The 27,617-nt window shown below is 51.1% G+C and overlaps 1 protein-coding gene across 2 annotated transcripts in view; it reads left to right on the top strand.

Annotated features, from left to right (window-relative positions):
- Window positions 1-27,617, top strand: part of Cpne5 (copine 5) — an 81,745-nt gene that overhangs the window by 3,144 nt on the left and 50,984 nt on the right. For both annotated transcript variants that reach the window (XM_021149048.1, XM_029470852.1), the window contains exons 2-6: window positions 8,710-8,750; window positions 9,682-9,728; window positions 23,527-23,630; window positions 25,489-25,528; window positions 25,714-25,790. In XM_021149048.1, the coding sequence (XP_021004707.1) occupies window positions 8,710-8,750; window positions 9,682-9,728; window positions 23,527-23,630; window positions 25,489-25,528; window positions 25,714-25,790 (309 nt within the window). The remainder of the gene's footprint in view (window positions 1-8,709; window positions 8,751-9,681; window positions 9,729-23,526; window positions 23,631-25,488; window positions 25,529-25,713; window positions 25,791-27,617) is intronic.

The raw sequence follows: 27,617 nt of genomic DNA, 5'->3' as shown, positions 1-27,617 counted from the left end.
AAAAAAAAAAAAAAGAATGTGAGCTTAGCTAGGCATGGCGATTCATGCCTTTGATCTCAGCACTTGAGAGGCAGAGGCAGTAGGATCTCTGCGAATTTAAGACCAGCCTGTCCGACATAGCCAGTTCCAGGACAGCCAGGGCGACATAGAGACACCTTGCCTCAGATCCCCAACAACAATAGCAAAAAAGAGTGGAATCTTGTCCCAGCATCCAGTAAGCAGAGACAGAGGCAGGTGGTATAGCTCTGTCAGTTCCAGGCTAGTCTGATCTATGTAGTGAGACTATTTTTAAAAAATAAAAAAGTTTGTCTTTATCTTCCTGGGTTCAAATCCCAGTTTTCTTGTGATCTCCCCCCACCTGTCTCTCTGTGTGTGAGTGTGTGTGTGTTTGCATGCACATATGTGCGCACACGCACTGGAATGGACAGTCACTTGAGGCTATTGGGGATCAAACCCATATCACGAAAGCACACTGCCACTGAAGCACATCCCAGCTCTGTTCTTGGGACTCCTGGAGAGCTGCTTCTCTGGTCTGGCCTCAGTTTCCCCCTCTGTAAAAGGAGCATAGTGATCCCTCCCGTCAATCACAGAGATGCGATGGACCAATCTGAGAACAGTGGCTGGTGTCACCGCTGCTTAGCATGGCTTCACCATGGTACAGGTTGGACGATTATGCCGGCTGAGCAGTTGACATCACACAGTAACAAGGTCTGTGTCTGTGCTTGAATGCCAGGGATGTGGAGAGCCCTGGAGATGGCTTGATGTAGTAATTCCTGGAGGAAAGATGGTTCCAGGCGCTAGAATCCAGCAGAAGTGCTAGAAAGTGTGACTTTAAACACCTCAGAGCCTTGAGCTCTTCCTTCCCGACGGTCTGTCCCAGACCTTTCGTGACTAGGAGTGTTAACCATTCTGCAAAGCCATTCAGAACTCACCTGGCTGCTGCCCCATTCTTCCTCCAGACGCCCTGACAGGCCAGCATCTCTGTCTTATGCTTACAGCTGCACCAGCTCTGTGGGTGGAAAGAATAGCTTATGTTTTTCATATTACAGAAATACTTCGTGCTTGGGCAGGGAGGGTCATGTTGGACTGTTGGACGGGCATACAAGGGCTCCTGAGACCAGGGCAGGCTGTGTAGCTCCTCAGGATCTCCTACAGCTTTCCTTCCCCACCAGTTGGCAGGAGCTAGTGGGTAGCTGGGCTTCTGCCCCATAGATTGGTTACTGCTGTCTGTTTAAGCTAACACACTTCTGGTACCCCGTGGAGAAAGACAGCCCAGCTCTGGAGCTGTGTCCTGGCCTTGTAGATAGGTGTGAGTTCACTCTCCTGCTTCTGAGAGGGCAGGGGAGATTGCAGTGGAGAGGGGGTGAGCCTGGTGGTAACTGTAAATTAGCATTAGGAAAACCAGAGCTGTTTAACAATTGACCACACCCAGATAGTCAACAGAGCCAGGGAAGGTCACCATGGTATAGGTTGGACGATTACTCCAGCTGAGCAGTTGGCATCCTTGTTAGACTTACGCATATGTGTGTGTGTGTGTGTGTGTGTGTGTCTGTGTGTCTGTGTGTGTGTGTTAGATGTGCCATCTAAGCCATTACCTCTGATCACACTGTCTTAGAAGGTCAGAGCGCTCGTTTTCAGCTGCCACAGTGTTTCCTGAACATCTGACTTGGTCCCCTCCCAACTCTGTGTCTGGGGCTAGGACTTCTTCACCCAAGTCGTGGGCCCTGACCACCCAACCAGGCTTGCTAACTTAACTGGAGGCAGCTGCAGAGTCAAGCAAGGATGTGTCTTGCTGGTGAGGACCAGAGTGACGCCCCCCACCCCCACCCCCAGCCGACTCCCTGGGACTGCTGCTGGTCCCAGAAAGCTGCCTTTGACAGGAAGGCAGCTGACCTCCTCAAGCTTAGGGGGAGTCTGGCTCCTCCAAGGGCTGTGATGGGCCGAGAGATCTCTCTAACCAGATTGCACGGGGGTGGGGGTGGTGGGAGGGGTCCTCTGTCTCTGCCTTCTGGGAATGGGATTACAGGGAAGCTGTCATTCCCACCCACCATTTCTATGGATTTCTGGGGACCCCAGCTCCCATCTTCATGCCGAGCCATCTCTCCAGCTTCCCCCATCCCACCCCCTACGGTGGCTTTTTAGTTCCCTACAATCCTCTGCAGTAAATTGCAGCGTTTCTTTTTTGTCTGCCTAGGAAATCAAGGCCCAGAGAGGTGAAGGCCGGTGCCTGAGGTTAGTACCGGCAGGTTTTTGGAGATGCGGATCCACAGCCTGTGTCTTCAGATGTTCAGGCCTTTGGAGCTTCTCCAGGTGGAGGGCCAGGCTTTATAGAGATCCTGGTGGGACCTGGAGGCTGGTGGTCCTCCCTCAGGCAAAGGGAAAGGAAAGCAAGCCTCTTGCTTGCCCGAAAGGCTGCTGATTCTGAGAGACAAACACAGGCTTCTATAATGGAAGCCAGCCTTCTGGTACCTTCGTTCCCTGGTCTCCCAGCTTTCATTCCTGCTGTTGGCTGTGTGTATGGAACAGTAAACCTGCTCAATGCCTGGGATGGAACTAGGGCCTGACCATTTCCCTAGCAAGTGTTCTGCCGTTGCGCATCACGCCCCTTTGGTTTTGTGAGACAGTTTCAGTGTGTACCTCAGCTGCCCTTGTGAGTTCAAGGCCGTCTCTCTCTTCTCTCAGCTTCGGCATTGGTGGGCTTGCTTAATGCGTGCACCACCACACGCAGCTATGCACATTTGTTTTGTTTTGTTCTTTGAGACTGGAGGGTCTTACTATGTAGCCCCGGCTGTCCTGGTACTCACTGCATAGACCAGGCTGGTCTCAAACTCACAGAGATCTGCTTGCCTCTGCCTCCCGAGCGTTGGGATTAGAAGCATGAACCACCAGTTCTATCTCACGTTAATTTACGTATCAGCAAATGAGTTCATTTGATTCGGGCGGGGAGGCAGGTGACCTGAAGAGGAAGCTGAGGGATTTACAGAGCAGGAAGGCAGGCGCAAAGGCCCTGGGGCTGGTAGACACACAGGGAGCCAGTGTGGCAGAAATAGGATGAGCAGCCGGAGTCTCAGCTGAGATCAGAGAGAGGGGAACTATACATCATAGCCTTGGAGGACACAGGCAGGAGTTTTGGTGACTGTTCTCACATCATGGCGGATGGATGCTGTTAGGCGGGAGTTATGATTAACCTCACAAACAAGCCTCTGGTTACTGAGATGCTGAGCTGGTGGGGCGTACGGCACATCAGGAGGTAGATGTGTTGCTGGACAGGCCAAGCGGAGGATGGTGAGGGTAACATGGGGCAAGTGGACAGGCTGGGGAGTGGCTCAAAGGAGAGTCTGAAGAGCTCTGTGAGTGGAACAGAACAGGGGCCGAGAGCAACGAAGCCACTTCCCGTCTCTCCAGTTTGAGCTGGTGGCTAGTGGCTCATGCCTGCTCTGAGATGCAAGTGACCCCCATGTACCGACAAGAAGCTGAGGCAAGGAGAGACTCTCCAGAGTGACAGATTGCAGCGTGGCCACGCAGTGTCCCGACCTGGATGCTTCTGTGGCCACAGCTCTCTCCCCTGACCCTGCGACCCAGCAGGGATAATTAGGCCAATATCTCACAGCAATAAAAACGTTGCCAGCCCCAGAAGGCTTGCTGGATGGCCTGTGAGAGCCGCTTGTTAGGCCTGGCAAGATTGTTTGGCAGGAGATAGCATGGAGGCGGTGGTGGGCCCACGTGCCCAGGTCCTTCCTCCTGGCCTGTCTTCTGTGATGAGTTCTTCTCGTGAGGAGTGCAGGAGATGGCTATCTTTCCATTCCTCTCTGGTGTGCTAGTGGAGTGGGAGGGGGCACAGGTGGCCCACAGAGACAGGGGAGATCCCAGGTTTTGTGACACAGGCGTTCCTGGGCACCTCAGTGACTGGAACTTTAGAGGTCAGGTCCTCCCCCTTTAGGAATGTGAGCCAGCAACTGCGAGCATTGAGATGCAGGGTCAGTTGAATGTTTCAGGGTTAGGTAGCTGACCAACGACCTGGCCAATCGTGTGAGCAGCTACCCCTCATCCACTGCATCAACCAGATATTTGGCATGAAGTTGATTTAGAAAAACAAAGAGGCCAGGCGTGGTATCCCACGCCTTTAATCCCAGCACTTGGGAGGCAGAGGCAGGCGGATTTCTGAGTTCGAGGCCAGCCTGGTCTACAAAGTGAGTTCCAGGACAGCCAGGGATATACAGAGAAACCACTGTCTTGAAAAAAACAAACAAACAAACAAACAAACAAAACCCCAAAAAACAAAAACAAAAACAAAAAACAAAAAAAGAAAAACAAAGTGATATCTGTGTTCTCTTAGGACTTGGGGCTCTCTGTGTATCCTGTCATTGCTACCTGATGTCAGTTCATCTGTTCCTATCACGAGAGGCTAGTCTCATACTGGCTGGCCTGGCTGGTGTATACTACTATTCCCAGTTCAGAGAAATCAACCTGCCTCCCTCCCTCTCTCCCTCCCTTCTTTCCTGTGCTGGGGATTGAACCTGGGGCCTTGCACATGCTAAGTAAGTGCTCTACCACTCCCCCCATAAATTCATATACATAAAATTTATGTATATGAATACACTGTCGCTGTCTTCAGACACACCAGAAGAGGGCATCGGATCCCATTACAGAAGGTTGTGAGCCACCATGTGGTTGCTGGGAATTGAACTCAGGACCTCTGGAAGAGTAGTCAGTGCTCTTAACCGCTGAGCCATCTCTCCAGCCCCTGAGCTTTAACCCTTCTGACTTGTGTTCTTCTGAGACAACTAAGTTGCCAGATTCCCACTGAACTCCCCATGTGGCCAAGCAGGCCTTGAACTTGTGATTCTCCTATCTCAGAATCATAGCTAGCAGGCCTGGGCTGTCAGGCTTAGCCCTTTCCTAACATTTGCAGCCTGGTGGTTTTCTTTGAGAATTGGACAAGGCAAACCTGCATCCAACACACATGCACCATCACCGATCGCTTGGTCTCGGGGGTCCATGATCCTCACTGAGGACCCCCCAGCCTGGAATAGTGGAAGTCCAGGGTCTTAACGTACTTTCTCAATACAGCCGAGTACAAGCTCAGCATGTCTGGGAGAGAGAACCAGGGAGGCATATCCCCTCAGCCAGGGGCTCTGTCCCAGCCCCTCACTCACTTCTCTCTGGCCTCTCTGCTAGAAAGTGACACCCTCAGACCCTGCAAGGGAACCCCCATCACCTTCCACGGGGACCTCAGAGGCGCCCAGGCCCCACAGCCTGCTAATGTTCCTCCCAGCCTCCCTAGAGTTGGGGAGTTGGAAATGAGCCCTTGGGGGCTGCAGGAAGCGAAGGGCCTTGGCTCTGCCTTCCCAGCCTCGGTTTAAGGAACAAAGGAGGCGAAGCTGCAGGCTGCTGAGCTGACAGCTCAAGGCTTCGTGCTCTTTTTTGGGGGGAAAATACATTTTGACTGTTGGGGAATTTTTTTATTTTATTTCTCTTTGAGTTCTCCCAAAGTAGAAAGCAGAGGAAAAGCATGTAAGGTCCAGTTTAATCTGGTCTGCTTAGTGCCCTGGTGGCTGGGGCCCTGCTTGGGGCTGAAGGCCTGGTCTCACAGGCTCCTCTGGCTGTGTGTCTCTGGGCAGGCTACTCTCTCTCTCTAAGCCAGAAGTGTTCGGAGGGGCAGGTGAGGGTGACTGGGGACCTGATAACTACAGGGAATTCTTGGGGGGCTGAACAAACATGTCTTGGGGTCTTTGGTGTCCAGTGGGAGACCGAGACTAAGTGTTTTGACCCAAGATATTTATTTGAATCAGTAGGTCAGAAACCCAGGAGAGGGCTGGTGGGTGGGACAGCATCTGGTTAAAGCTTGGTGGGTGGGACAGCTTCTGGTTAAAGCTATCTCAGACACACTTCAGACTTACCATGCCCGGCTCAGGGGAGGACCCTGAGAACCTGCCTTTTTATCCGTGGAAACTGACATGAGCCCCAGGGAGTGAGCAGCCCTTTGCTAAACAGTGATGCAGGCTTCTCGGGATCCCCATTTCTATCAAGTAAGGGGTTAGGTTGCAGGGAGCAAGGGCAAAGTGAGACCATGGGTGGGCGTCAGAGAGGGCATCAGGATGGAGACCCAGGCAAGACTCTCACAGCCAAAGGCACAGGAGGAAGACAGAAGCCGGGACCTCATCTCGGACAATGAGGTATTCAGTCCTCCTTCAGGACAAGGTAAAGCCTGGCTTCTTGGACCAGGAAGGGTGGAGGTGGCCTGTGGCTCCCTTTGTCACCTGTGAGCCTGAGGTTCCTTAGATGAGTGTCTGCTCTGGCCAGCACAGGCCAGGGAGGACTGACCTATAAATGCCAGACAATGCACATTTTTTGACCTAAGCAGCCCTGGGCTGTAGTGAGTCCTATTTTATAAATGGGGAAATTGAGGCATGAGGTATTGAGTCACCCAGGCAGTGCTGGGATGTGGTGCAGTTTGTTTGTCTGTGTAAGGGGGAGTATGAAGGCTTTGAGTGTCGCCTTGTTATCCTGTTCTGGTTTGCTGGGTCTTTTTGTTTGTTTGCTCAAGGTTTATTTGTGAGTACACGGTCACTGACTTCAGACACACCAGAAGAGGGCGTCAGGTCCTATTACAGATGGGTTGTGAGCCACCATGTGGTTGCTGGGAATTGAACTCAGGATCTCTGGAAGAGCAGTCAATGCTCTTAACCTCTGAGCCATCTCTCCAGCCCCCCATACACTTTGTTGTTTAGTGCGGTATTGTTGGTTGAACACAGGCCCTTGTGCATGCTGGGAAAGCATCTCACTACTGAGCTATATCTCCAATCCAGACTCTGATGCTTAGTCTAGCTGTGTGCCCATGGCCTGGCTACAACATAGACAACTGCATTTATTGACCCTTCCTCCTCTGTCTCCCTCCACCCCACCCCAGCTGAAATCTAGGGGGTTCCTTATTCTCACTAGCCTAGAAAGGATGAAACTTGAGTCCCACACCCAAACTTGGAGGAGACCCAGACCTTGGAGGAATCTGTTCAGCTCTGTCCCCTCAGTCTGTAGGAGGCTGTCACTGGGGAGGCTGGAGGCTGGGCACACACTCCCTAGCGATTGCTGTCATTGGCTGTGCTGTCCCCGGGAGCAGGACTTTCTGTCTGCTACTGACTGGGACCCAGGTAGTGGCATGGAGTCCTAGAGCTCCAGGACAGGTGGTGTTGACAGTCTCTAGGACAGAAAGGATGGACCTGTGCCCCACTTCAGACAGTCTCCACTGGGCTGTGTAGCTTCCCAAAGACTTCTGTGGAGGGATGATACTCTATAGAGCATGGTTCCCCAAGCCTCAGCTTCTACCTTTCAGCCATGTCCACACACCCCCAGGGCTTCTGAAATTGTCTAAGACATTGCCAGACTTCACCTCCTGCAGCAGTGAGGCGAGCAGGAGCTGTTGCTGCAGGCCAGGCAGGAGGCTTCCAGGGTCACTCAGGGACCTTTGTCCCCATCCCTCACTAACCAGCTCCTTCTCCCGCAGCCTAAGACTCAGATCCATGAGCGAGCTAAGTCTCGTGTAGCCCAGGCTGGCCTCAAAGTCATTATATAGCTGAGGATGACCTTGAACTCATGGTCTGCCTCTCTCAGCCTCCTGAGTGCTGGTATTCCAGGCTTGCTACACCATGTCTGGCTGTGTTTGAGTTTTCGGAAACAGGATTCACCTTATGCTCTAGGCCAGCCTTGAACTCTGGATCCTCCTACCACAGCCTCCCAAGTACTTGGGTTATAGATGAGGGTCACCACACCCAACCTCAGATCTGGTCTTGACCTTAGAAGGATTTTTGTCCTAATGAATCAGCGTTCCCTTTGAGGGGGTCATTCATTCATTCCTCAGTGAGGAATCAATCATTAATTTCTCTGTATGCACTGGACGAGGGAATCAGTGGACCGTGATACGTATTCTGGGAGACCAGAGGTTAAACAGACCCTTTCTCATGGGTTATAGTTATCATTCATTCATTCTTTCACTCCTTTCTTATTTTTAAGTGATAGGCACATGAAAGGAGGAGAGGCCTAACTAAGAAAGGCTGATGTCTGAAGCAGACTCACTAAGGTTTGGCTAATAAGACGCTCCAGGGTCCAGTGTACCATGGTGCTAATCTGGAAAAGCCATGGCTGTGGTTTGGGTCAGGGAGCACTTCAGGTCTTAGTATACTGGGGACTGGAGTGGCTTCAGAGACTCCCAGCTCATTCATTCATTCATTCATTGTATGTGATTGCACTGTCACTCTCTTCAGACACACCAGAAGAGGACATCAGATCCCGTTACAGATGGTTGTGAGCCACCATGTGGTTGCTAGGAATTGAACACAGGACCTCTGGAAGAATAGGTGCTCTTAACCGCTGAGCCATCTCTCCAACCCCCCTCCCCACACACACCTTAAAGACAGGGTTGCATGTAGCCCCTGGGTGGTTCTAATTCACAATAGAGCCCCAGAATGGTCTTGAACTCCTGTCTCCCTTGGTCTCCAGTCTCCTACTCCTTGATCTGAGTTATGGCGTGACAAACATGGAATCCTTGTGGTCTCTGGCATTTAACGAAGTTGATCAAGTGTGCTAAGGGGTTTCTTCCCTTTCCATTCCATCTGAGGCCAGACCAGGGGCCATCTCCAAGATCGACACCGACCTTAGGTCCCGATACTCTGTCCCCTTCACCCCTGCTAATTTCTCCTCTCTCCCTTCTTTCAGGAACCTCTTGGACAAAGACATGTTTTCCAAGTCTGACCCATGTAAGTCCTTCCCTTATGACCACCCCAGTGACACAGCAGCCCGGTGACTAGAGACAGGGGCCAGCAGCTGCTCTGGCTAAGTGTTAGAGCTGTGCAGGTGTGGGGTCAGGTAGGCAAGGCTTTCAAGCACTACACTGAGGGTGTCCAGAGAAGAACCGGGGAGTTGGCCCCACTTTGCCACCATCCTGGGAGTCAGCCTCTCAGAGCATCTTGGAAGGTGCTGCGGTGTCTGGCACAAGAAGGCCTCTGCCCTGTGAGCCCCATGTGGCTCTGGTCTGGGGGAATGAGCATGGGTTTGGGAGAGCTGGGCTCTAGTACTGAGCAGTCCTGGCCATGAGCATGACCTTGGGTAGGTCTTTGGCCTTCACAGAGCCTCAGTGTCCCCATCAGTTAAGAGGATCTGGTGATAGCAACAGGCCTCATGGACTGTTCAGACTCTGGAAGGACAGTGTTTCTGATGCCAATCTCACCACACCCACCACATGACAGGCCTCAGTCATGCCCATGTGTCCTCACCACACCTGCCACCCAGGCCTGTGTCATGCCCATGTGTCCACCCGCCTCACATCAGGGGCCCTTTCTATGGTGTAGCAATTAACAGCCCTTGAGTTCCCTCCTGAAAGACATGAGAAGGTCCCAGGCCCCTTTGCCAAGCTGATCACCGGGTGTTGTCATGGAGAGGGAGACCCACTGGGGAGCTAGAGATGTAACTCAGTGGCCGGATGGTTGTGCAAGGATGTGGAGCTGATCTCAGTACGACAGGAACAGCAAACCCAAACCAGGTGCTTCTTCATTCTCCAGAGCCCCAGCCGCCTCAGCAGATGCCCACCCTTCCTTTAAACCCAGCAGAGCAATCCAGGCTAAGGCTCTTGACCCTCTCCCTTCCTCTTGGCCTGAGGTATTAACCCATGTTTTCTCTTCTCTTCCCCAGTGTGTGTCATGTACACTCAAGGGATGGAGAACAAGCAATGGCGAGAGGTAAGCCCTGCCCCTTTCCCACCCAGGATGTGCCAGCATGATGTTGGTCCCTCTGTAGTACCAAAGGCTGGCAGGGCAAGCAGAGAGTGTAAAGAGTGAAGACGGAGCAGGCTGTGCCTGCTCTGCTTAGAGGGGAGATGTGACTCTTAGTTGTTTTGTGTAAATGAGACAAGCTTAAAGGAAGGGAGAGTAATTTTGGCTCAGATTATGGGGGTGGGTCTAGCGATGGTTTCTTGGCCCCGTGCACTTGGTGGGGGAATCACATGGAAGAGGAAGCTATTCACCCCATGGAAGACAGGAAGCCAAGGTAAAGGAAATGCCCTTGAAGGAGTAGTACCCAGGGGCATGGGCCTACTGACCTGCTTCCTCTACCCCAGCGCCCAAACCTTCCACAGACAATCTGTGTTCAGGGGATCACACCGCTCATTAAAAAGAAGAAAAAAAAATCCATTCATTAGATCAGAGCCCTTATGATCTAACTACTAATCTCTGTAAACTCCTTCCATACACATAGAAACATGCTTAAGCCATTCGTGGTGGCAGAAGTCATTAATCCCAGCACTCAAGAGGCAGAGACAGGAGGAGATTTGTGAGTTCAAGGCCAGCCTGGTTTACTTTGTAAGTTTCAAGACAGCCAGGGTTACAAAGAGAGACCCTGTGTCAATAGGAAGAGAAGGAAGAGGAGGAAGAAAAAGAGGAGGAAGAGGGAGAGGAAGGGGGGGAGGAAGAGGACTGCTTTGCGGATTGTCTATGTGTTTCTCAACTCAGTCAAACTGACAGCATTAATTACTGAAAATCTGCTGACTCCAACAAAAGGCTCACATCCATCTCATAATACAAAATGCGTTCAGTTCATCTTTCTTGTCCCCACCGTTCCTCACAGTCCCAACAGGAGACTCAAGACAACTCTTGGCTGTAAACTCATGTGGGAAGCAAACACAAAACACAAGTTACACATTTCCGAGATACGGTGCTCCAGAGTACACCTTCCCACTCCAGCATGGAGGAACGGGAGCACAACGAGCCGGGATCAGGCTAAGGCAGGGCCACCAGAGCCACCCAGCAGAGCCAACACCAGACCCTGTAGCTCCGTGCCTGTGGACACACTGTGGTGTTTCTGTGTCCACCCTAACAGGAGCGCCACTCATGGCCTTGCTGTTTGCAGCCCATGTGGCCTCTCTCTTAGGCCACATTTGCTTTACTGCCTCAGCTTTCCTCAGCAGATGTCCCATTGTCAACTCCAGCCTCCGGGGGTTAGCCAAGCTCCATTCTTACAGCTTCATAAATCATCCTCTCTGGGGCAGCTCAAGGGAGCTCAGACCTGGCCATACACTGCCCTCTGAAACCTGGGTGTGAGCCTCCATGACCTGTGACCTTTGCATTCTGAATGCCAATGCCATCAGCATCATGTGGCCCACACCAGGGTCATCTGCCAGTGTGAGCATCGGCTAGGCCCTTTGGGACATCATTGTAGTGGGCTCTCAGTGAATAACTAGAGAAAACCCCCTTAGGCGGCCACATTCCATTTCTCAGAGGACCTTTTGGAAGAGAGAGTTTTTCTCCTTCCTTCCTTCCTTCCTTCCTTCCTTCCTTCCTTCCTTCCTTCCTTCCTTCCTTTCTTCCTTCCTTCCTTCCAAAGATTTATTTATTTATTTTATGTATGCGAGTACACTGTAGAGCTGTACAGATAGTTGTGAGCCTTCATGTGGTTGTTGGGAATTGAATTTTTAGGACCTCTGCTCTGGTCAGCCCCGCTCACTTAGTGCCTGCTTGCTCTGGCCCAAAGATTCATTTATTATTATACATAAGTACACTGTAGCTGACTTCAGATGCACCAGTAAAGGGCATCAGATCTCATTATAGGTGGTTGTGAGCCACCATGTGGTTGCTGGGATTTGAACTCAGAACCTTTGAAAGAACAGTCATTGCTCTTACCCGCTGAGCCATCTTGCCAGCCCTGGGGTGAGTCTTTCAGATGCGTTTATCTGGTTATAAATGTTCACCTGCCATGGATGGAGTCTGGTTAACTACCAGCATGCTCTCTCAGGGCATCTCCGTCTTGTCCCTGTGCTGAGTGTGTGGCTTCTTTGTAGTGATCCTATTGGAATCTCTTTAGTTCTGTGAACTCCTGGTCCATGACTTCAGACATGTTTCCCTTCTGGCTGTACTGTGGTGTTCCGATCTTCCTGCCTGCTTCTTGCTTCTGGCTCTCACTGTAAGTTTGGCTAAAAGCAGCCAGCACTGTCCATGCATTGCCTGGATGTATTGCTGCTGTCTTGATATTTCCTCCATCACATCCATGAGTCTACTACCTCTAATGATTACTTTTAACCCCAGCCTTTCCAAAAGTCTCAGAACATGGACCAGGTACACACAAAGTCCTTGCCAGGATCGGCGGTTGAATGGCTCCTTACCTGAAATCCCGGGAGCCTGGAATCCCGGGAGGCTGGCCTTGGCTATCTTCTTTGTTGTTCCTGGCTCCTATCAGAATAATCAATTAAGCTTTGCTCACAGCATCCTGAGGCTTCTCATGCCTCTTGTGACATTTCCAGCTCCTTCCACAAGCCAGAGGCTTAAGAACCGTTGTAGGGTCGTTTAGTCATGCCAGTGACCCCACTTCTCGGGTACACATTTCCTGTATTGGTTCCTATGGCATGGCTGTCACGCACACTGAGGACATCCTTACTTTCGGGGAGGAATTAATTTTTGCTCGGTTTTGGAGCAGCCATGCTCATTTGGCCTCCGCTTGGGTAGAATAGGGATTTGTGGAGGAAGAGGCAGTTCTTCTCATGGTGGATGAGAAACCAGGAGAAGGAGAAAGGACCTCTGGGCAAGATATCTACCCCGGCGCTGGGGAGATGGCTAGGTGGTCGTGAGCACTTGCTGCTCTTACAGAGACCCGAGTTCAAGTCTCAGCACTCACACCAGGCAGCCCACAACTATCTGTAACTGCAGTTCCAGGGGACCAGATGTCCTCTTCTGTCCTACGTGGGCCTTGCACATGCCCCTATGCAGACACTCACATGTATATCATTAAAAATTAGTCTTTAAAATAATTTTTTAAATAAAAAGATAGAGTCCCACCCCCACCAGGACATGCCCTCCAGTGACCTCTTTCTCCAACCAAGACCCACTTTGCATATTTTTTCTTCCAATTTGTAGTCTACTCAAAGTTTGACTCCCAACAGTGAATTAAACCATCTAATTATGCCTCTAGAGATGAACTTCACAGGCACCCAGAGCTGTTCTTCTCTGCTCTCCTAGGCTCTTCTTAATCCAATCAAGTTGACAAAATTAGTCATCACCGTGGTCCTATCCTCAAGGACCCCCCCAAAATGAGGGGACATCCTCAGGGATGCTCCCAAGACACAAAGGGACCAAACCAGACTCACATCGCCACCCCCTGGTGCCTGGGGCAGGGCCCTTTGTTTACCTTTCCCCAGCAGACTTCCCTCCCACTTTTGTGTCTAACGTGAGCATGACTACAGGGAAGGGATTCCCTGCTCAGAAACCTTTCCCAGCTTCCCTCTGCTTGGATCAAGGCGCCCCCCTTTGCCTACCAGTCCCTTTTGAGTACCTAGAACAGTGCCCGCCCAGCACACGCAGGCTCTTCATTCAGAACTGGTTGCCAAAGGGATGAGCAGCTTAGAAATGGGATTTGGACCTACCTATGCAGGCTGGTAGGAAGTGGTGGCTGCTGTCTTCCCCCCTCCTCGGCCTCCTTGCCTCTCGCTGAGCTCCCAGGTCTTCAGATGCGGAGAAAAATGAGCTAGTGGAATATGGTGGAGACAGGTGGCCCCGGGAGGCCCTGTCCTCCTTGTATGACACAAACGCTGCCCCCCCTCCCCCAACTCTAGAAAAGGCTGGACTGAAATGAGGGGCGGAGGGAAGGGTTATTTTCTTCTATGGTGGGAGCATGCAGTTTCTTTGGCTTATTGCTGTGGCTGTCCAGGATGCCTGAGCCGGCTGAAGGTTGAGTCTGCTGCTTCTGCTGTTTAAAGTAGGCTAATGAACAGGACAGGAAAGGGTTGGCTGAAACCGTGGTCTTCCCAGACAGGACAATTTCACATCATTCCTCTGCCCATCAACTCCTGGGAGAGAGGTACAGGGTGGGGGTGGGGTGGGGGCTCTGCTTGGTGTCCTCTAAAAGAGCGAAAAGCCTAGGTTCTTGGGGTTCTAACATGAAGCCCCTCAGGAAAATGCCATCATGAAGCCGGGAAGAGCAGGCCAGTTGTTAGACTTAGTAGAAGCAAAGGGCAGAGTGGGTAAACTGAGTCTGAGAGATGGAGCTCCCTCCACGGAGGCTGGCTCATGTGACTCGTCACTCTCTGAGACTTGAAATCCATCGGCGCGCAAACCGGATTGCCAGGGAAGCGTTTAGCCTGCTTAAGTGGACTAATTACTTCTGAGGCCTTTCGGCCGAGCTTCCAGATTTGAGTACCAGGAATACACTCGTGGCTCAGTGATTCATTAGAGCAGGTCTGGGAGGACCTCTTCAGAAGGGCACTGCTTTGGCGGACTGTTAATTACATTCTATAATTGAAAATAGTCTCCATTAGGTCCTGGGCCTCCAAGCGTCTAAGCTTCTTTGGTTCCCTTCCCCCATTCCCACCCGGCCCCAAAACACACATGCAGGGCAGGGCTGGGGCACCCCTGAGCTTGGCTCAGGGCCTCAGGTCTTTGTGGAGGTCAGGCCTGAATTGAATTCCACACAGAGAAGATGAGGGTATGAATGGCCTGTGATGGGAAACAAGATGTCAGCGGTAAAAATCCCTTGAGTTCACACAGGACAGTAGCTGTGGAACACTGACATGACTTCAGGCCTTGCTGTTGGCTCTCTTGGTTAGTTGTTTTGTAGCGCACAGCATATGCAGATGCCAGCAATGTACCAAGGGAAGCAAAGTGGCTGAGGAGAGTGAGTGGGGACCCGGATGTTTGCTGTGTGTGTGTGTGTCTGTGTCTGTGTCTGGTGTCTCTGTGTGTATGTGTGTCTGTGTGTGTGTGTGTAGTTTGAGGCTAGCCTGGTCTACCTAGTGAATTCCAAGACGTCCAGGGTTGCATAATAGAAAGACCTTTGTCCAAAAACCAAATTCAAAAAAAGATTACATTTATTTGAGTTGGGGGCAGGGTTTGGAGGTCAGAGGAAAACTTCTACCCTGTGGGTCCTGGGGTTAGAACTCCATTTAGATCTGCTGATAGGCTCCTTTACCGACGAGCCATCTGATTGGCCCTCTTCAGATTTTTAAAAAGCTCTTTTAAAATTGTGGTTATTTCTGTGTGTAGGTGTGTACACACATATATGTGCCCATATGTGTGTGGGTATGTACACACACGACACACGTGTGGAAGTCAGAGGACTGCTTGGCATTGCTTCTCTCACCTTGTAGGTATCAGGGATTGAACTTGGTGATCAGGCTTGGCGGCAAGCGCCTTCATCTATTGAGCTCACTACTTGATGTTTTTCAACACCATTGGAACCCAATATGCAAGCCTCGTGCTTCAAGAGAAGAATGTGAGCCAGAGACCCTGCAGTCCTCTCTGGCTCCATGTCTAGGTTGGCCTCAGGCTGTAGTGTTAAGGCGCTTTACCCTGCCTTTGTCAGAGGGATTGCATTTGGATTTATTCAAAGCACTGGGTTTCAAGGAAGTCAGGGACATGACACCAGCCCACGGTAGCAAAGATAGTTGTGGGAGCAAGAAGAGGAACGAGCAGGTCCATGTAGGCCTTGTGTCCTTGGGGGACATAATAAAGGAGTGGTGGGATAAAGAGATGGTGTTGGCCACTCTTGAGCAGGACTTTGGTTCAGTTCTCAGCACCCACGTGGCACCTACAACCACTTCTGTCGTTGCTTCTGGGGGAATCGGTGGCTCCTGTGTGTGTGTATCACACACACACACTCAGAGGCGCACACATACCCAGAGCCTTCAACTATGTCCACAGTGCTACTCCACAGTAGAAAATCCCCATCCACCTGGCTGCTCTAGGAAGCGGGTGTCCCTTTCCAGAAGGCAGAGCCACCTTGGGAACTGTACCTGTGAGTTTATGGCCGGGAGGAGGCAAGCCACTCTCTCTAGCAGAACCTTGGATGTGAGCTAAGTCTGCCAGGAGAGTCAAGGATGGAGACCATCTTGATACATGGTGGAAAGGAGGAGGCTGCCCTCATAGGGCCCCGCCTGTCTATTTTCAGCTGATTTTAACCATTTGGGTCATTTTTATGCCTTCTGAGAAAGCCCCGTCTTCTCAGCACCTAAATCTGTCACTGTATTTTATGAAAATTGACTCTAAGATGTAATTTTAGCCCAGGAAATTGAGCAGTATCTGCATCAGGCCCTGCCTGGGCCTCCTGCGTGTCCTCGGGTGGCCAGGGGACAGAGTCTCAGAACAGATCATTTGAGAAGAGAAGCTTTCAGGACTCCTGCATTTGAAAGAGGGGAGTCCCACCCCCACCCCCATCAGCTGATTGTCCAAGCTGAGGTCCCCATGGAGAGGAAAAGATAGGAGGCAAAGATTTGGGTGTTCTCATCACCCCCCAAACCATCTTCTGTAGGGCATGCAATCCAGGCCACCACCACAGCTGCTCTCAGCTTCTGCAAGAGCGCTACTCAGTGAGCAATCCAGACCATTTAACATCTGGACACCAGCTGGGAATGGTGGCTCGTGGAAATATTCAGACTGATCTTCCGTGCTGCTAGACACATGCCTTCATGTGGCCCTGTTCACACACACACACACACACACACACACACACACACACATATGACTGATGTCGATTTAGTCTGTTGAAGCTGCTGGAACGAAAACACTGTAGATGGAGTCCAGTTCTGTTTCCGTTTCTGTGATAAAACACCCCAACAGAAAGCTGCTTAGAATCCGGGCGGTAGTGGTGCACATCATTAATCCCAGCACTCGGGAGGCAGAGACAGACACATCTCTGAGTTCGAGGACAGCCTGGTCTACAGAGTGAGTTTCAGGCAGACAGTGCTACACAGAGAAACCCTGTCTTGAAAACCAAAAATGAAAAAGAAAAAAAAGAAAGACAAAAGATAAGTTAGGGGAGGAAGGGTTTGCTTCAGCTCACAGATTTGCAGTCTGTCATCTCGGGGGCAGGGGGCAGGAACTTCAAACAGCTAGTCATGCCCCATCCACAGTTAAGATGGAGAGAAATGAGGGCAGCCGTGCTTTGCCCTCAGTTGCCTTCTCTGTTCTCTCTCACACAGTCCGGTCCCCCACCCCCCACCAAGATGGCACCACCCACTGCCAAGGCTGACCTTTGTGGCAGGTGTTTTCTGCTTCTTTTATTTATTTATTTATTTATTTATTTAATTTTTTAAAAAGATTTTATTTATTATATGTAAGTACATTGCAGCTGTCTTTAGACACCAGAAGAGGGCATCATATCTCACTACGAATGTTTGTGAGCCACCATGTGGTTGCTGGGATTTGAACTCAGGACCTCTGGAAGAGCAGTCAGTGTGCTCTTACCCGCTGAGCCATCTCACCAGCCCTCTGCTTCTTTTATATTGAGTTTGGAAACACTGGTGTCTCTCTCAGCTCAGAGTTGGTGATGAGATTTTTTTTTAAAGATTTATTTATTTATTATATCTAAGTACACTGTAGCTGTCTTCAGACACACCAGAAGAGGGCTTCAGATTTCAGTGCAGATGGTTGTGAGCCACCATGTGGTTGCTGGGATTTGAACTCTGGACCTCTGTAAGAGCAGTCAGTGCTCTTAACCCCTGAGCCATCTCTCCAGCCCGAGATTTTTTTTTTAAAGATTTATTTATTTTAAAGATTTTTTTTGTTGTTGTTTTTGTTTTTGTTTTTCGAGTCAGGGTTTCTCTGTATAGCCCTGGCTGTCCTGGAACTCACTTTGTAGACCTATTTATTTTATTTTTATGAGTAACTATAGCTGTCTTCAGACACACCAGAAGAGGGCATCAGATCCCATTACAGATGGTTGTGACCACCATGTGGTTGCTGGGAATTGAACTCAGGACCTTTGGAAGAGCAGTCAGTGCTCTTAACCTCTGAGCCATCTCTCCAGCCCCCTTGTTTGTTTGTTTGTTTAACCCAACCGTGTGATTTTATCATGTGTCTCTCTCTGGAGTCCCATCTTCCATTCAGCATGGGGCGATCACGTATTACAGTCCAATGTCAGCATCCTGGCCATTTCCCGGGCCTGGGTCACCTGCAGTTACTACCCACGTGAGTGACAAGCAGCTGAGTGGGAAGGAATGCTGTGATCTCTCCTTGGAGACCTTCCTCCTCACAGACCTCAGGCATTTTGCCAATGAGCCCCTATGCACAGTCTGAGGAGAATGCTTTTAGACCTTTGGGGCCATTGAGGAAAAGTGCCACACTATGCCCGACCACCCAAGCTCTGTCTCTGGGATCCATATGGGAGAAGGGGATAAATGATTCCTAAGTTGTCCTCTGACCTCTACACACACCTTGGTGCACACCCCCCTTCACACACCAAACACATGAGTGTAATAATTAATCAGACAAACAAACCACCCAACCCACGTTGGCCTGACAGGGCACCGTCATGGGTGTCTCTAAATACCCTGTCTCTGCCACTTCATCCCTGGGTGGGCCTTAGTTTTTGTCATTAGTAAAATGGGATCCTGGTGCCAGCTTCCTTCTGCTTTGGCAGGGGTTAAATGGCAGGATCTGCAGTGTCCTCTGACAGGCAGAGAAAAGACTCTATCCCCTTCCCTCCCCTTCCTTTAACAAGGACAACTGACATGTCTGCTTTCTGCATATGCTCCATAGCGGTGGCATCTCTGCTCCGACCTTTGCCCTCCTAGAACCGCTGAGGAGGAAACACAAGGCTTGCTGAGCACGTGTTCTACCAACTCACTCCATCAACCCAGCTAGAACGTAGACTGGTCTTCTGAGCAGTGATCCCGCCCAGGCCACTGAGTTTCAAAGTGGGCTTTTCTGTCCCCCTGTATGTGGGGGCCGGGGGAGGGGCCCTGTCCCTCCTTCAGCCCGAGACAGTCATTATTTCTGGGTGGTGTGGTAAACAGTCACCCAAGTTCTCATCCGCAGAAGAGAGTTGGTGTTTCGGGTAGCCTGGAGGTTCCCGGTGGCAGCCTCTAGCTGCGCTGTCCAGAGCGTGGTCCCAAAGTCAGATCCCAAATCGGCTTCTGCCTGTCTAGAAGAGAGAACCCAGGCAGGTCCTCGGCTCACGGCCTGCTGTGGGGTCAGATGAGCTCACTGGTGGAAGGTTCTCAGCATGCACACACAGCTGGCAATGGTGCTTCCTGAGAGAAGCCGTGCTTTATCCAGGAGGTATGCCAATAGCATACTTGCCTGTATGTTTGGGGTGAGCATGGGCAACAGTGATCCTGGGGACTTTTCCTGGGCTCAGCTGCCCTTCGGACTGGGATTTCCTGCCCTCACCCAATCCCACAGCCTCACGAGGCCAGGGTGGGTAGAGCAGGGTGAGAAGATTGGTTTGCTGGTGGCTTGGCAGCCAAGTTCATTGGCAAATGGCTATTCCCCCAGGGCTGGGACCATTTAACAGATTATGTGGAACAATGGCTAATTAGGAGCTGAGGGTTTTTGGCAGGAAGTCTTTCATTATGAGCTACATAGAGTCTTGCATCCCAGCTAGAGAGGGCACCTTCTCTGTCCTGCTCCAGTGGCAGGAAAGCTTTTGAGCCTGGGTCTTCTCACTCGGTCGGGTGTTCCAATCACCTTCCCCCAGCTCCCCCTATCCTCCACACCTTGATGCCCAAACAGAATAAAATATGGTATGGGAGACACTGAGCCCCAGAGCACCATGACCTCTTCTGTTGGGAATTCCATCCTCTGAGCCCAGTTTGCTTTGCAGTGACTGGAGGGGACTTTGTATCTGGGCCATGCAGTATTCTGGACTCTTCTAATGAGAGAACTTTCCAGACTCAAAACGCCAGTAGGCCTGGAATGGACCCTCATGTCCTCCCATGCCTCCAGGTGGTCAGGTATTGGGCACACAGTAGGGCCCTTCCTTTCCCTGTTCTATAGGCAGATGTGGATCTTGGCCTCTAATTTTAATCCTGGTGAACGTGATTCATGACCTGCCAGGGCTGGGCTCAGCAGCCAAGCTTTCCAAGCACCTGCTTAGGAGCCATCAGTACTCTGTAAAGATTGCAGGGCAGCTGGATAGAGAGCAGCTTGGGATGAAAGGCACGGTCCATCAGCTCCCGCCCTCCTGACCCAGCTAGCTTGGGCACTGGCCACCAGGGGCTCCATGGATGAGCTTGTGAGGTCAGAGGACAGCTTTAAAGGTGTCAGTTCTTTCTTACCCTGTGGGTCACCAGGTTTGGTAGCAAGCACCTTTCCCAGTTAGCCACCTCGAGGGTCCTTACCCATTTCTTAGGTGACACAAATGTTACTCAGTGGACTTAAGCAGAACAGAGTGAGCGTCAAGGGCTGCTGGAGATTATGTCTGTGGGAGAAAAACCCACATTGGCATCCTCGCAGGGAGGAATCTACCTCTGACGTGTAGTGGGAAGGTGTTCGTAGGGGTTTCTTTTGAAGGCCTGGGTGGGATTGAAGGTGAGTTGTTTAGGGACGAGCCACCATGAGGAGCTAGCTGTTCCCACACTGGGCCTGCTGGGTCAGTGAATCCTCACTGGGGTGTAAGATGGAGAGTTTGTGGTACTGAGAGACGAGCCCTCCTAGCACCTGTCTGCCTGCGTTTTCCAGGGTCTTCCACAGCCTGTAGCCAAGCCACTGTCCTGACAGGCCAGTTGTCCCGGGCCTCATGTGAGGTGAGGTAAGACCCTTGGCTGATCAGGGTCTGCTCTGAGGAGCTCTGACGAGGACACGTGAGCATGGGAGCTCACCTGTTCCCAGAAATACCAATTCTTCTGTATAGCAGAGCCCCCTAGGAACCACTTAACTCAGTCCCCAAAGAAGTTTCAAGGCTTGCCTCCCTTTGAGGGTCTACTGGACAGGATGATCTGCAGTTAATGCCGCTTAATTGGTGTTCTTGGGGCTTAGTCATGGGAGCCCTCGGGAGCGGCTTCCTCGAAAAGCTTCTCTGGGTCTGTTGCTAGGGACAAAGCCTTTCAGAGGGTAACTGCTCTTCTTTCCGGGGCGGGGCGTCTTTTGGCTTATGCTTTTGATTCTCTCCCCTAGGAGGCATCCCAGTCCTGAGGTCAGTGAGCCCCCTCCCCGACATCGCTCCCCCCCCTCGGAGTACCCTGGGAAGGTTCTCTAGCTTTTCTGCATCTATTTCACGTGCTGATTTCCTGGCTCCGCACAGCCAAGGTGCATTTGGACCCCTGCGCTTGCATGGGGGCTTGCTTAGGGTTCATGGTGCACATGCTAACGAGAGCCGAGCCCAGAGCTTAGACCAAGCAGTGGTTCAGAATGGACTAGTGTGATGGACAGGTGATTCTGAGGAAGTGTCCGGGCTCCAGGTGGAGGATGGTGAGGGGCCTGGCCTCCTCCCTGCTCCCCTAGGATGCAATGGGATGCACACAGCAGTTAGACTGCAGGCAGGCTTTGCTGCTCATACCTCTTCTCCCCAAGGCCATTCTGTCTGGAGAACTCTGCAGTTCTATGTGAAATACAGCGTCCAGGTTGACCACCCCCCCACACACACACACCATTATCCATCAATTATTGTATTCTTGCATTCATTAGCCGGAGTATGCATTGAGCCTGACAGGCACCCACCCGGTGGTCTCTTAGAATTTTAAAATCTGTGTTTCAGCACACACACACACACACACACACACACACACACACACACACACCTTGCTGTTATTAGTCCAACTAATGAAAACCCATAAAGCTTTCTTAGCAGGCCCCTGGGCTGTTGATTTCACAGTTGCAATGTACATATGTTAATTACGCCCGAATCCCAGCAATCCTTCAAGCCCCTCCACTTTCCAGGGACCTTCGGAGCCCCCCTCCCATCCTGTTTCCAGGGGAACCCCGGCTCCTTCTGCAGCAGAAAGCAGTCTCCAGGGAATTCCCCCCCTTGTTGAAGCGTCAAGTGCCATTTTCAAAGCAGCCGCTGTCATCCTCCCTGCTGGGTGGGGGTGGGGTGGGGGGTGTCCGTGGACTGTGGACTGGGAGTGGGCCGTGGAAGTGGGGCTGTCTGTCAGCCCTGGTAGGGGGATGCTTCAGGCTAGAGGAATTGAAGGAGAACAGCAGGAAGTCTGATCTTTCCAGAGAATTCTCTAAGACATAAGTATTTACCTGCAGGACTCCTGCAAAGAAGCCATTAGGGGAAATTTTCCTTTTGTCTGAAGCCAGGAGGTTTACTTAGAAGGGGCGGAGAGCTTGTAGGAAATCCTTTGCAAAGGGTTGCATGTTTGTGACGTTGTTATGGAATTTATAGGAGAGACAGGAGCTGGGTTTTATTGAGGCCAGAGTGTGGTGTTCCCCACCCCCACCCCGACCCCATTGCTTGCACACAGCAGGGCTGTCCACAGTGCTTGGAAAATAATCCACCTTCTCTGATTTTCATTTGCTTAGGTGGCCCCTCCCTCCAGTCAGGTGAGGTACAAAAAATATCCTGAGTTTCTCTCTCTGTGGCTGTGGGCAGGTTACCTAACCTTGCTGATTTGTTTCCGTGCTCGTGAGCCGGTAACAGCCCTCAGAATTTTTAAAGAATTAAACGAGATAGCTTAACGATCCCGTTGATCTGTGAACATTCAGGAGAGGCTCGGTAAATGTTAGTTTTCTTCCTCCCCCTCTTGCCCCCCTCCCGCCCCCCTCCCCCAGTCCTCATTCATTAGCGGCTTTCAACCCCATCTGCTTATTAGCAGTGTCTAGAGTCTAGAGACCCTCCTGGGAGGATGTACAGTTGTTTGGGCCCTATGCACATTGATTCGACTTTAACTGGCCTGTGGCATGGCTGAGCGTGGATATATATATTATATATATATATTAGCTCTGGCTGTCCTGGAACTCACTCTGTAGACCAGGCTGGCTTCGAACTCAGAAATCTGCCTGCCTCTGCCTCCCAAGTGCTGGGATTAAAGGCATGCGCCACCACCGCCCAGCGTGAGTATACATTTTTAAGCACCTGTTAAAGCATATATATGTATATATATATATGCTCATTTATTTTGCTCATTTCATGTTTGTGTGAATATACTCACACAAACATGAAACGAGCAAAATCCATTTAATTTGTCACACCCCAAGACACACAGTGACTCGGACATAAGTGTATGGGTAGATTCAGTGTGGCGATGCTGGCCAGGTGGGAGCCGATCGTGCATTGCAGACATTGAACTCACACATGTGTCTATGCAGGTTGGGTAGGAGCTGGCTGCAGTGTGCACTTGTCTACGGAGGCTGGTTAGTAGCCCACTCTGGGCACTGAGCGCACTTCTTGCCTGCAGTTTGCAGAGTAGCTTAGTTAAAGAACACACAGAAAGAGGAGCAAGCCAGTAAGCAGCACTCCTCCGTGGTCTCCGCATTAGCTCCTGTCTTTAGGTTCCTGCCCTGCTTGAGTTCCTGTCTGACTTCCTCCCTGAGTTGTTTTTTGGCCATGACCTTTCACCATAGCAATAATAGCCCACTGCCTGGTGGGGGATGGGGGGCAGGCAAAGGTTAAAGGCAAGATAGACCACACAGGGTCACTCAGATATGACACCATCTACCCCTGGAGCTCATGCCTGGAGAGGGAGGGAGGGAGGGAGGGATCTAGGGATCAGAGAGGAAGACAGGAGAGACGTTTCCACACCTGTAGGAGGCAGCGCCCAAAGCCTGGAGCCAGAGCCCAGTGCGAGGGCTGGAGCCCACAAGTGCCCCCACACCTCACCAGCTCATTCTCTTGCAGTTTGGACGCACCGAGGTCATAGATAACACGCTCAACCCGGACTTCGTGCGCAAGTTCATTGTGGATTACTTCTTTGAGGAGAAGCAGAACCTCCGTTTTGATCTGTGAGTGGAAGGTGGGGCTCACGCTATGGGGGTAGGAGGGGAGTTGTGGGACTGGGGCCCTGGTGACAGGGTACAGGTGGAGAAGCAGGGATATTCTGGGAGACCAGGGAGATAAACATGACAGATGAAATCTACCCCAGCCCTGCTAGGGTGTGGGAAATGGGGTGTGTGCGCATGCCAGATCTTATCCAGCATTTGCCTTAATTAAATGGGGGTGGGGGTGAGGTGCCTGACTCTGGGGAGCATCCATTGAGGCAATTACGGATTCCACCTCTGAGCCTTTTCCTCCCTAGCATCCAAGGTACCTGCTGGCCTCTCCCTATGGTGTAGTGGGGTGTATGTGTATGTGCATCTAGTCTCCCTGCAAAGGTCACAGGACAAGTAGGGCTCTGATCTCTGTGTGTCCACCAGAAAGAGGGACAGGGCCATCAGAAGGGCTTGCCCTCTTGGTGACTGGGCAGGGAGCTTGTGTCATTTCCAGCGGCTGTGGAGGACATGAGGTGGCTTGTAAAAGGCCAGTGTCCTGGAGAAGAGTCAAAAGCGTGGGGAAGAAAAGGGCTGGAGCTTGAGGGAATCTGGCAAAAGTGTGTGTGAATGCGCGCGCGCGCGCATGTGTGTGTGTGTGTGTGTGTGTGTGTGTGTGTGACCTCTGGCAGGGCTGAGCGTGGGTATATTTTTTTAAGCACCTGTTACAGCATGCATTAATATATTTTTTAAAATATGCATGTGCATGTGTGTGTTCAAGTGTATTTGTGTGCATGTATGGGTATGTCACGCATGTGTGTGCAAGTGCATGCATGCACATGTGTGCCTGCGTGCATGAGCATGTATGTGTGTGTGCGTGTGTGTGCATGCATGTGTATGTGAGCATTTGTGTGCGTGTGTGTGTGTGCGTGTGCGTGTGTGTGGTGTGGTGACAGTCTGGCAAGGCCAACTGTCAGGAGAAGTGGGCAGCAATCTCCAGCCCTCAGCAGGTGCAGCCTAGAACAGAGGAAGCTGCTGGAAGGAAGGTTGTGAGTAAGATCCTGGGAGAACGGGCTGCAGCTCAGCTGGCTCCACAAGGGGCCAGCCCAGCTGCAGGACCAAGCTGCCTGCCGCCCACTCAGGTGGAGGTAGCCATGCCTCCCTTTCTTAGGAGCGACCAGCTCAGTGTAGAGGCAGGCTCCAGGTGAGGAGAAGATGTGAAGACAGAGCTGCCAAACAGGCACCGATGAAGCTGGAGGGACAGACAACTGGGATTGATGGATAGGGTGACCCAGTCTCCTATGTTGACCCAGACACCTGTGACCCAGCCACCTGTGGTGACCCAGTCTCCTGTGACCCAGCCACCTATGACCCAGTCACCTATGATCCAGACTCCTGTGGTGACCCAGCCACCTGTAGTAATCTAGCCACCTGTGACCCAGCCAGGGTACAGGGTTCACTTGTGTCATTTCTCATTCTTAGTAAGATAGAACACACTCACAGGGAAGGGTATTTATTTGTGTGTGTGTGAGTGTGTGTGTGTGAGTGTTTGTGTGTGTGTGTGTGTGTACATGCGTGTGTGCATGGCAGGGTATGGAGGGCAGAGGACAGTTTGTGAGAATTGGTTTTCTCCTTCCTTCATGTGAGTCTCGAGGACTGAACTCAGATCACCAGGCTTGGCCGAAAGCGCCATCTCACTGGCTGGGAAATACCCAAATCCTAAGAGGCTCAGGTTTATCTTATCCCTGTCTTCACTGAGGTCAGGACAGGATGAGCCTCCAAGACTCCCAGTACTCACAATGACAGCCTACTTGAGGGGTGGACTCAGAGTTGGAGACAGGGTTAAGTGGGATGTCCCCTGCCTGCCTTTACCATCTTTCTGTGTTCCCTGTAGCTACGATGTTGACTCCAAGAGCCCGGATCTATCTAAACATGTGAGTTCCACCCGTGACTGCCCAGCGAGCTCAGGCTGTCTCTTAAATGTCATATTCTGGCTGGGCCCTGGGCTTCACTCAAGGGAGAGTGTATCCATGGTTGCATGTGGTCACTTCAGTGGGGGCAGTGGGGTGGCTGTGAACAAGGTGACTAACTCTTCTCTCTTCTGCCCTTGAATGTGTAGGACTTCCTGGGCCAGGCCTTCTGTACTCTTGGAGAAATTGTAGGGTCCTCTGGGAGCCGTCTGGAGAAGCCTCTCACGTAAGTGTAGAGGGGTACAGCTTGTCTGGGTGGCACTCCGTGGAGTGAGCCATCTTTAGCCTGCGTCTAACCCAGTTATTCTGGAGGAAGCCAACCAGGCTAAGTTATTAGAGCTTGTGTCCCGTGGGGAGGGACAGTGGCTGAGAGCTATCTAGTCAGTTTGCAACCACACCTCTATCGCTGTGTAAGGAAGAGAACAGAGAACAGCAGAGGAAATGATTCACCAAAGGCCACACAGCTAGCAAGTGGGAAAGCTGGGATTCGAACCTGGCCTTTATTTGCACTGCCTATAGGTATAGGCCTGAGCTGGGAGCTAAAAACAGGCTGGGGCTGGATGCAGTGAGGCCTTCTTACCTCCTGTCTATGACAGTCTGTAGGACAGGGTGGCATGGGGCTCGTGAGGAGAGCTATTATTACTCTGAAAGATCTCTGGTGTCTCCAGGATTCCCACATGCTGCTGAGGGTGGCTTATCATTATTCCAAGGAAGCCCTAGAAACAGGGCCCCAGCACCAGAAGGCACAGACTGGAACAGTTGTCCAAGCCACAGGGCAGAGCATGCAAGAGAGAAGATTCAGGCTAGGCTAAGCATGGACCCCTCACTTGCTTCTACCAAGTTTCTTTTACACACTATAGTTCATAACTGTAGTGTATGTGTGTGTGTGTGTGTGTGTGTTTCTGTGTATATGTCTCTGTGTATCTGTCTGTATGTCTGTCACTGTGTGTGTATGTATGTGTGTGTGTCTGCGTATATGTCCCTGTATGTGTGTGTAAGTCTGTGTGTGTATGTGTCTTTGTAGATATGTCCCTGTGTATGTGTCTGTGTATATATGTCTATATGTGTGTCTCTGTGTATATGTCTCTGTCTGTCTGTTTGTCTGTCTGTCTGTCTGTCTCTGTGTGTAGGGTTTAGACAGTAGACTCTTTCTCCTAGACACTCACCTACAACTCTTCAGTAACTATATAGTAGGATCAGAACCTCAAGAAAAGTCTCTTTCCCCCCTCAAAAGCCCCCTCTCTGGGTCCCCAGAAAATAATAATAGCTATCATTTATTGAGATGGGGGAGGAATAGGTTTGGAACTTAAAGAATTTGGGGAACCTTGAAAGAATTGTGGCACAAGAAGTCGGGGATATACACACCCAGGCACACACACACACACAGAGACACATGGGAAAAGCAGTTATCACTCTGGCATGAAGAGAGAGCCCCAGCACCACATACAAACTAGATGGGCATGGCAGCCTAGGACTCCAGGCTCCCAGGCAGAGACAGGAGGTTCTCAGCAGACAGCTGAGGTGCAGATCTTGGGGCTCAAGTGAAAGCTGCTGCCTCTTTATAAGTTGGAAATTAATGGAGGAAGGACCTATGTGTGCTCCAAAGGCACACACAATACACATATACGCCACATGCACACATACACATGCATGTACACATACATACAAGTGCGAATGCATGTACATGCACACAGTGCACACACATGCACACACACATGTGCACACATGCACACACCTGTATGTGCATACACACACGACATGCACATGTGCACATGCCTACATACACACACACACACACACGTCCACACACATAAATGATACAAATTCGCATTTGCCTCACAGTCCCAACATATCTATAACTGATCCCTTAAAAATAACAACAATGAGCCAGGCGTGGTGGCGCACACCTTTAATCCCAGCACTTGGGAGGCAGAGGCAGGCGGATTTCTGAGTCCGAGGCCAGCCTGGTCTACAAAGTGAGTTCCAGGACAGCCAGGGCTATACAGAGAAACCCTGTCTCGAAAAAACAAACAAAACAAGACAAAACCCAAAC

Source organism: Mus caroli, chromosome 17 (assembly GCF_900094665.2).
Source record: "Mus caroli chromosome 17, CAROLI_EIJ_v1.1, whole genome shotgun sequence".
Classification (NCBI taxonomy): Eukaryota; Metazoa; Chordata; class Mammalia; order Rodentia; family Muridae; genus Mus; species Mus caroli.
Note: the sequence above shows the minus strand (reverse complement) of the source record. Positions and strands in the feature narration are given on the sequence as shown.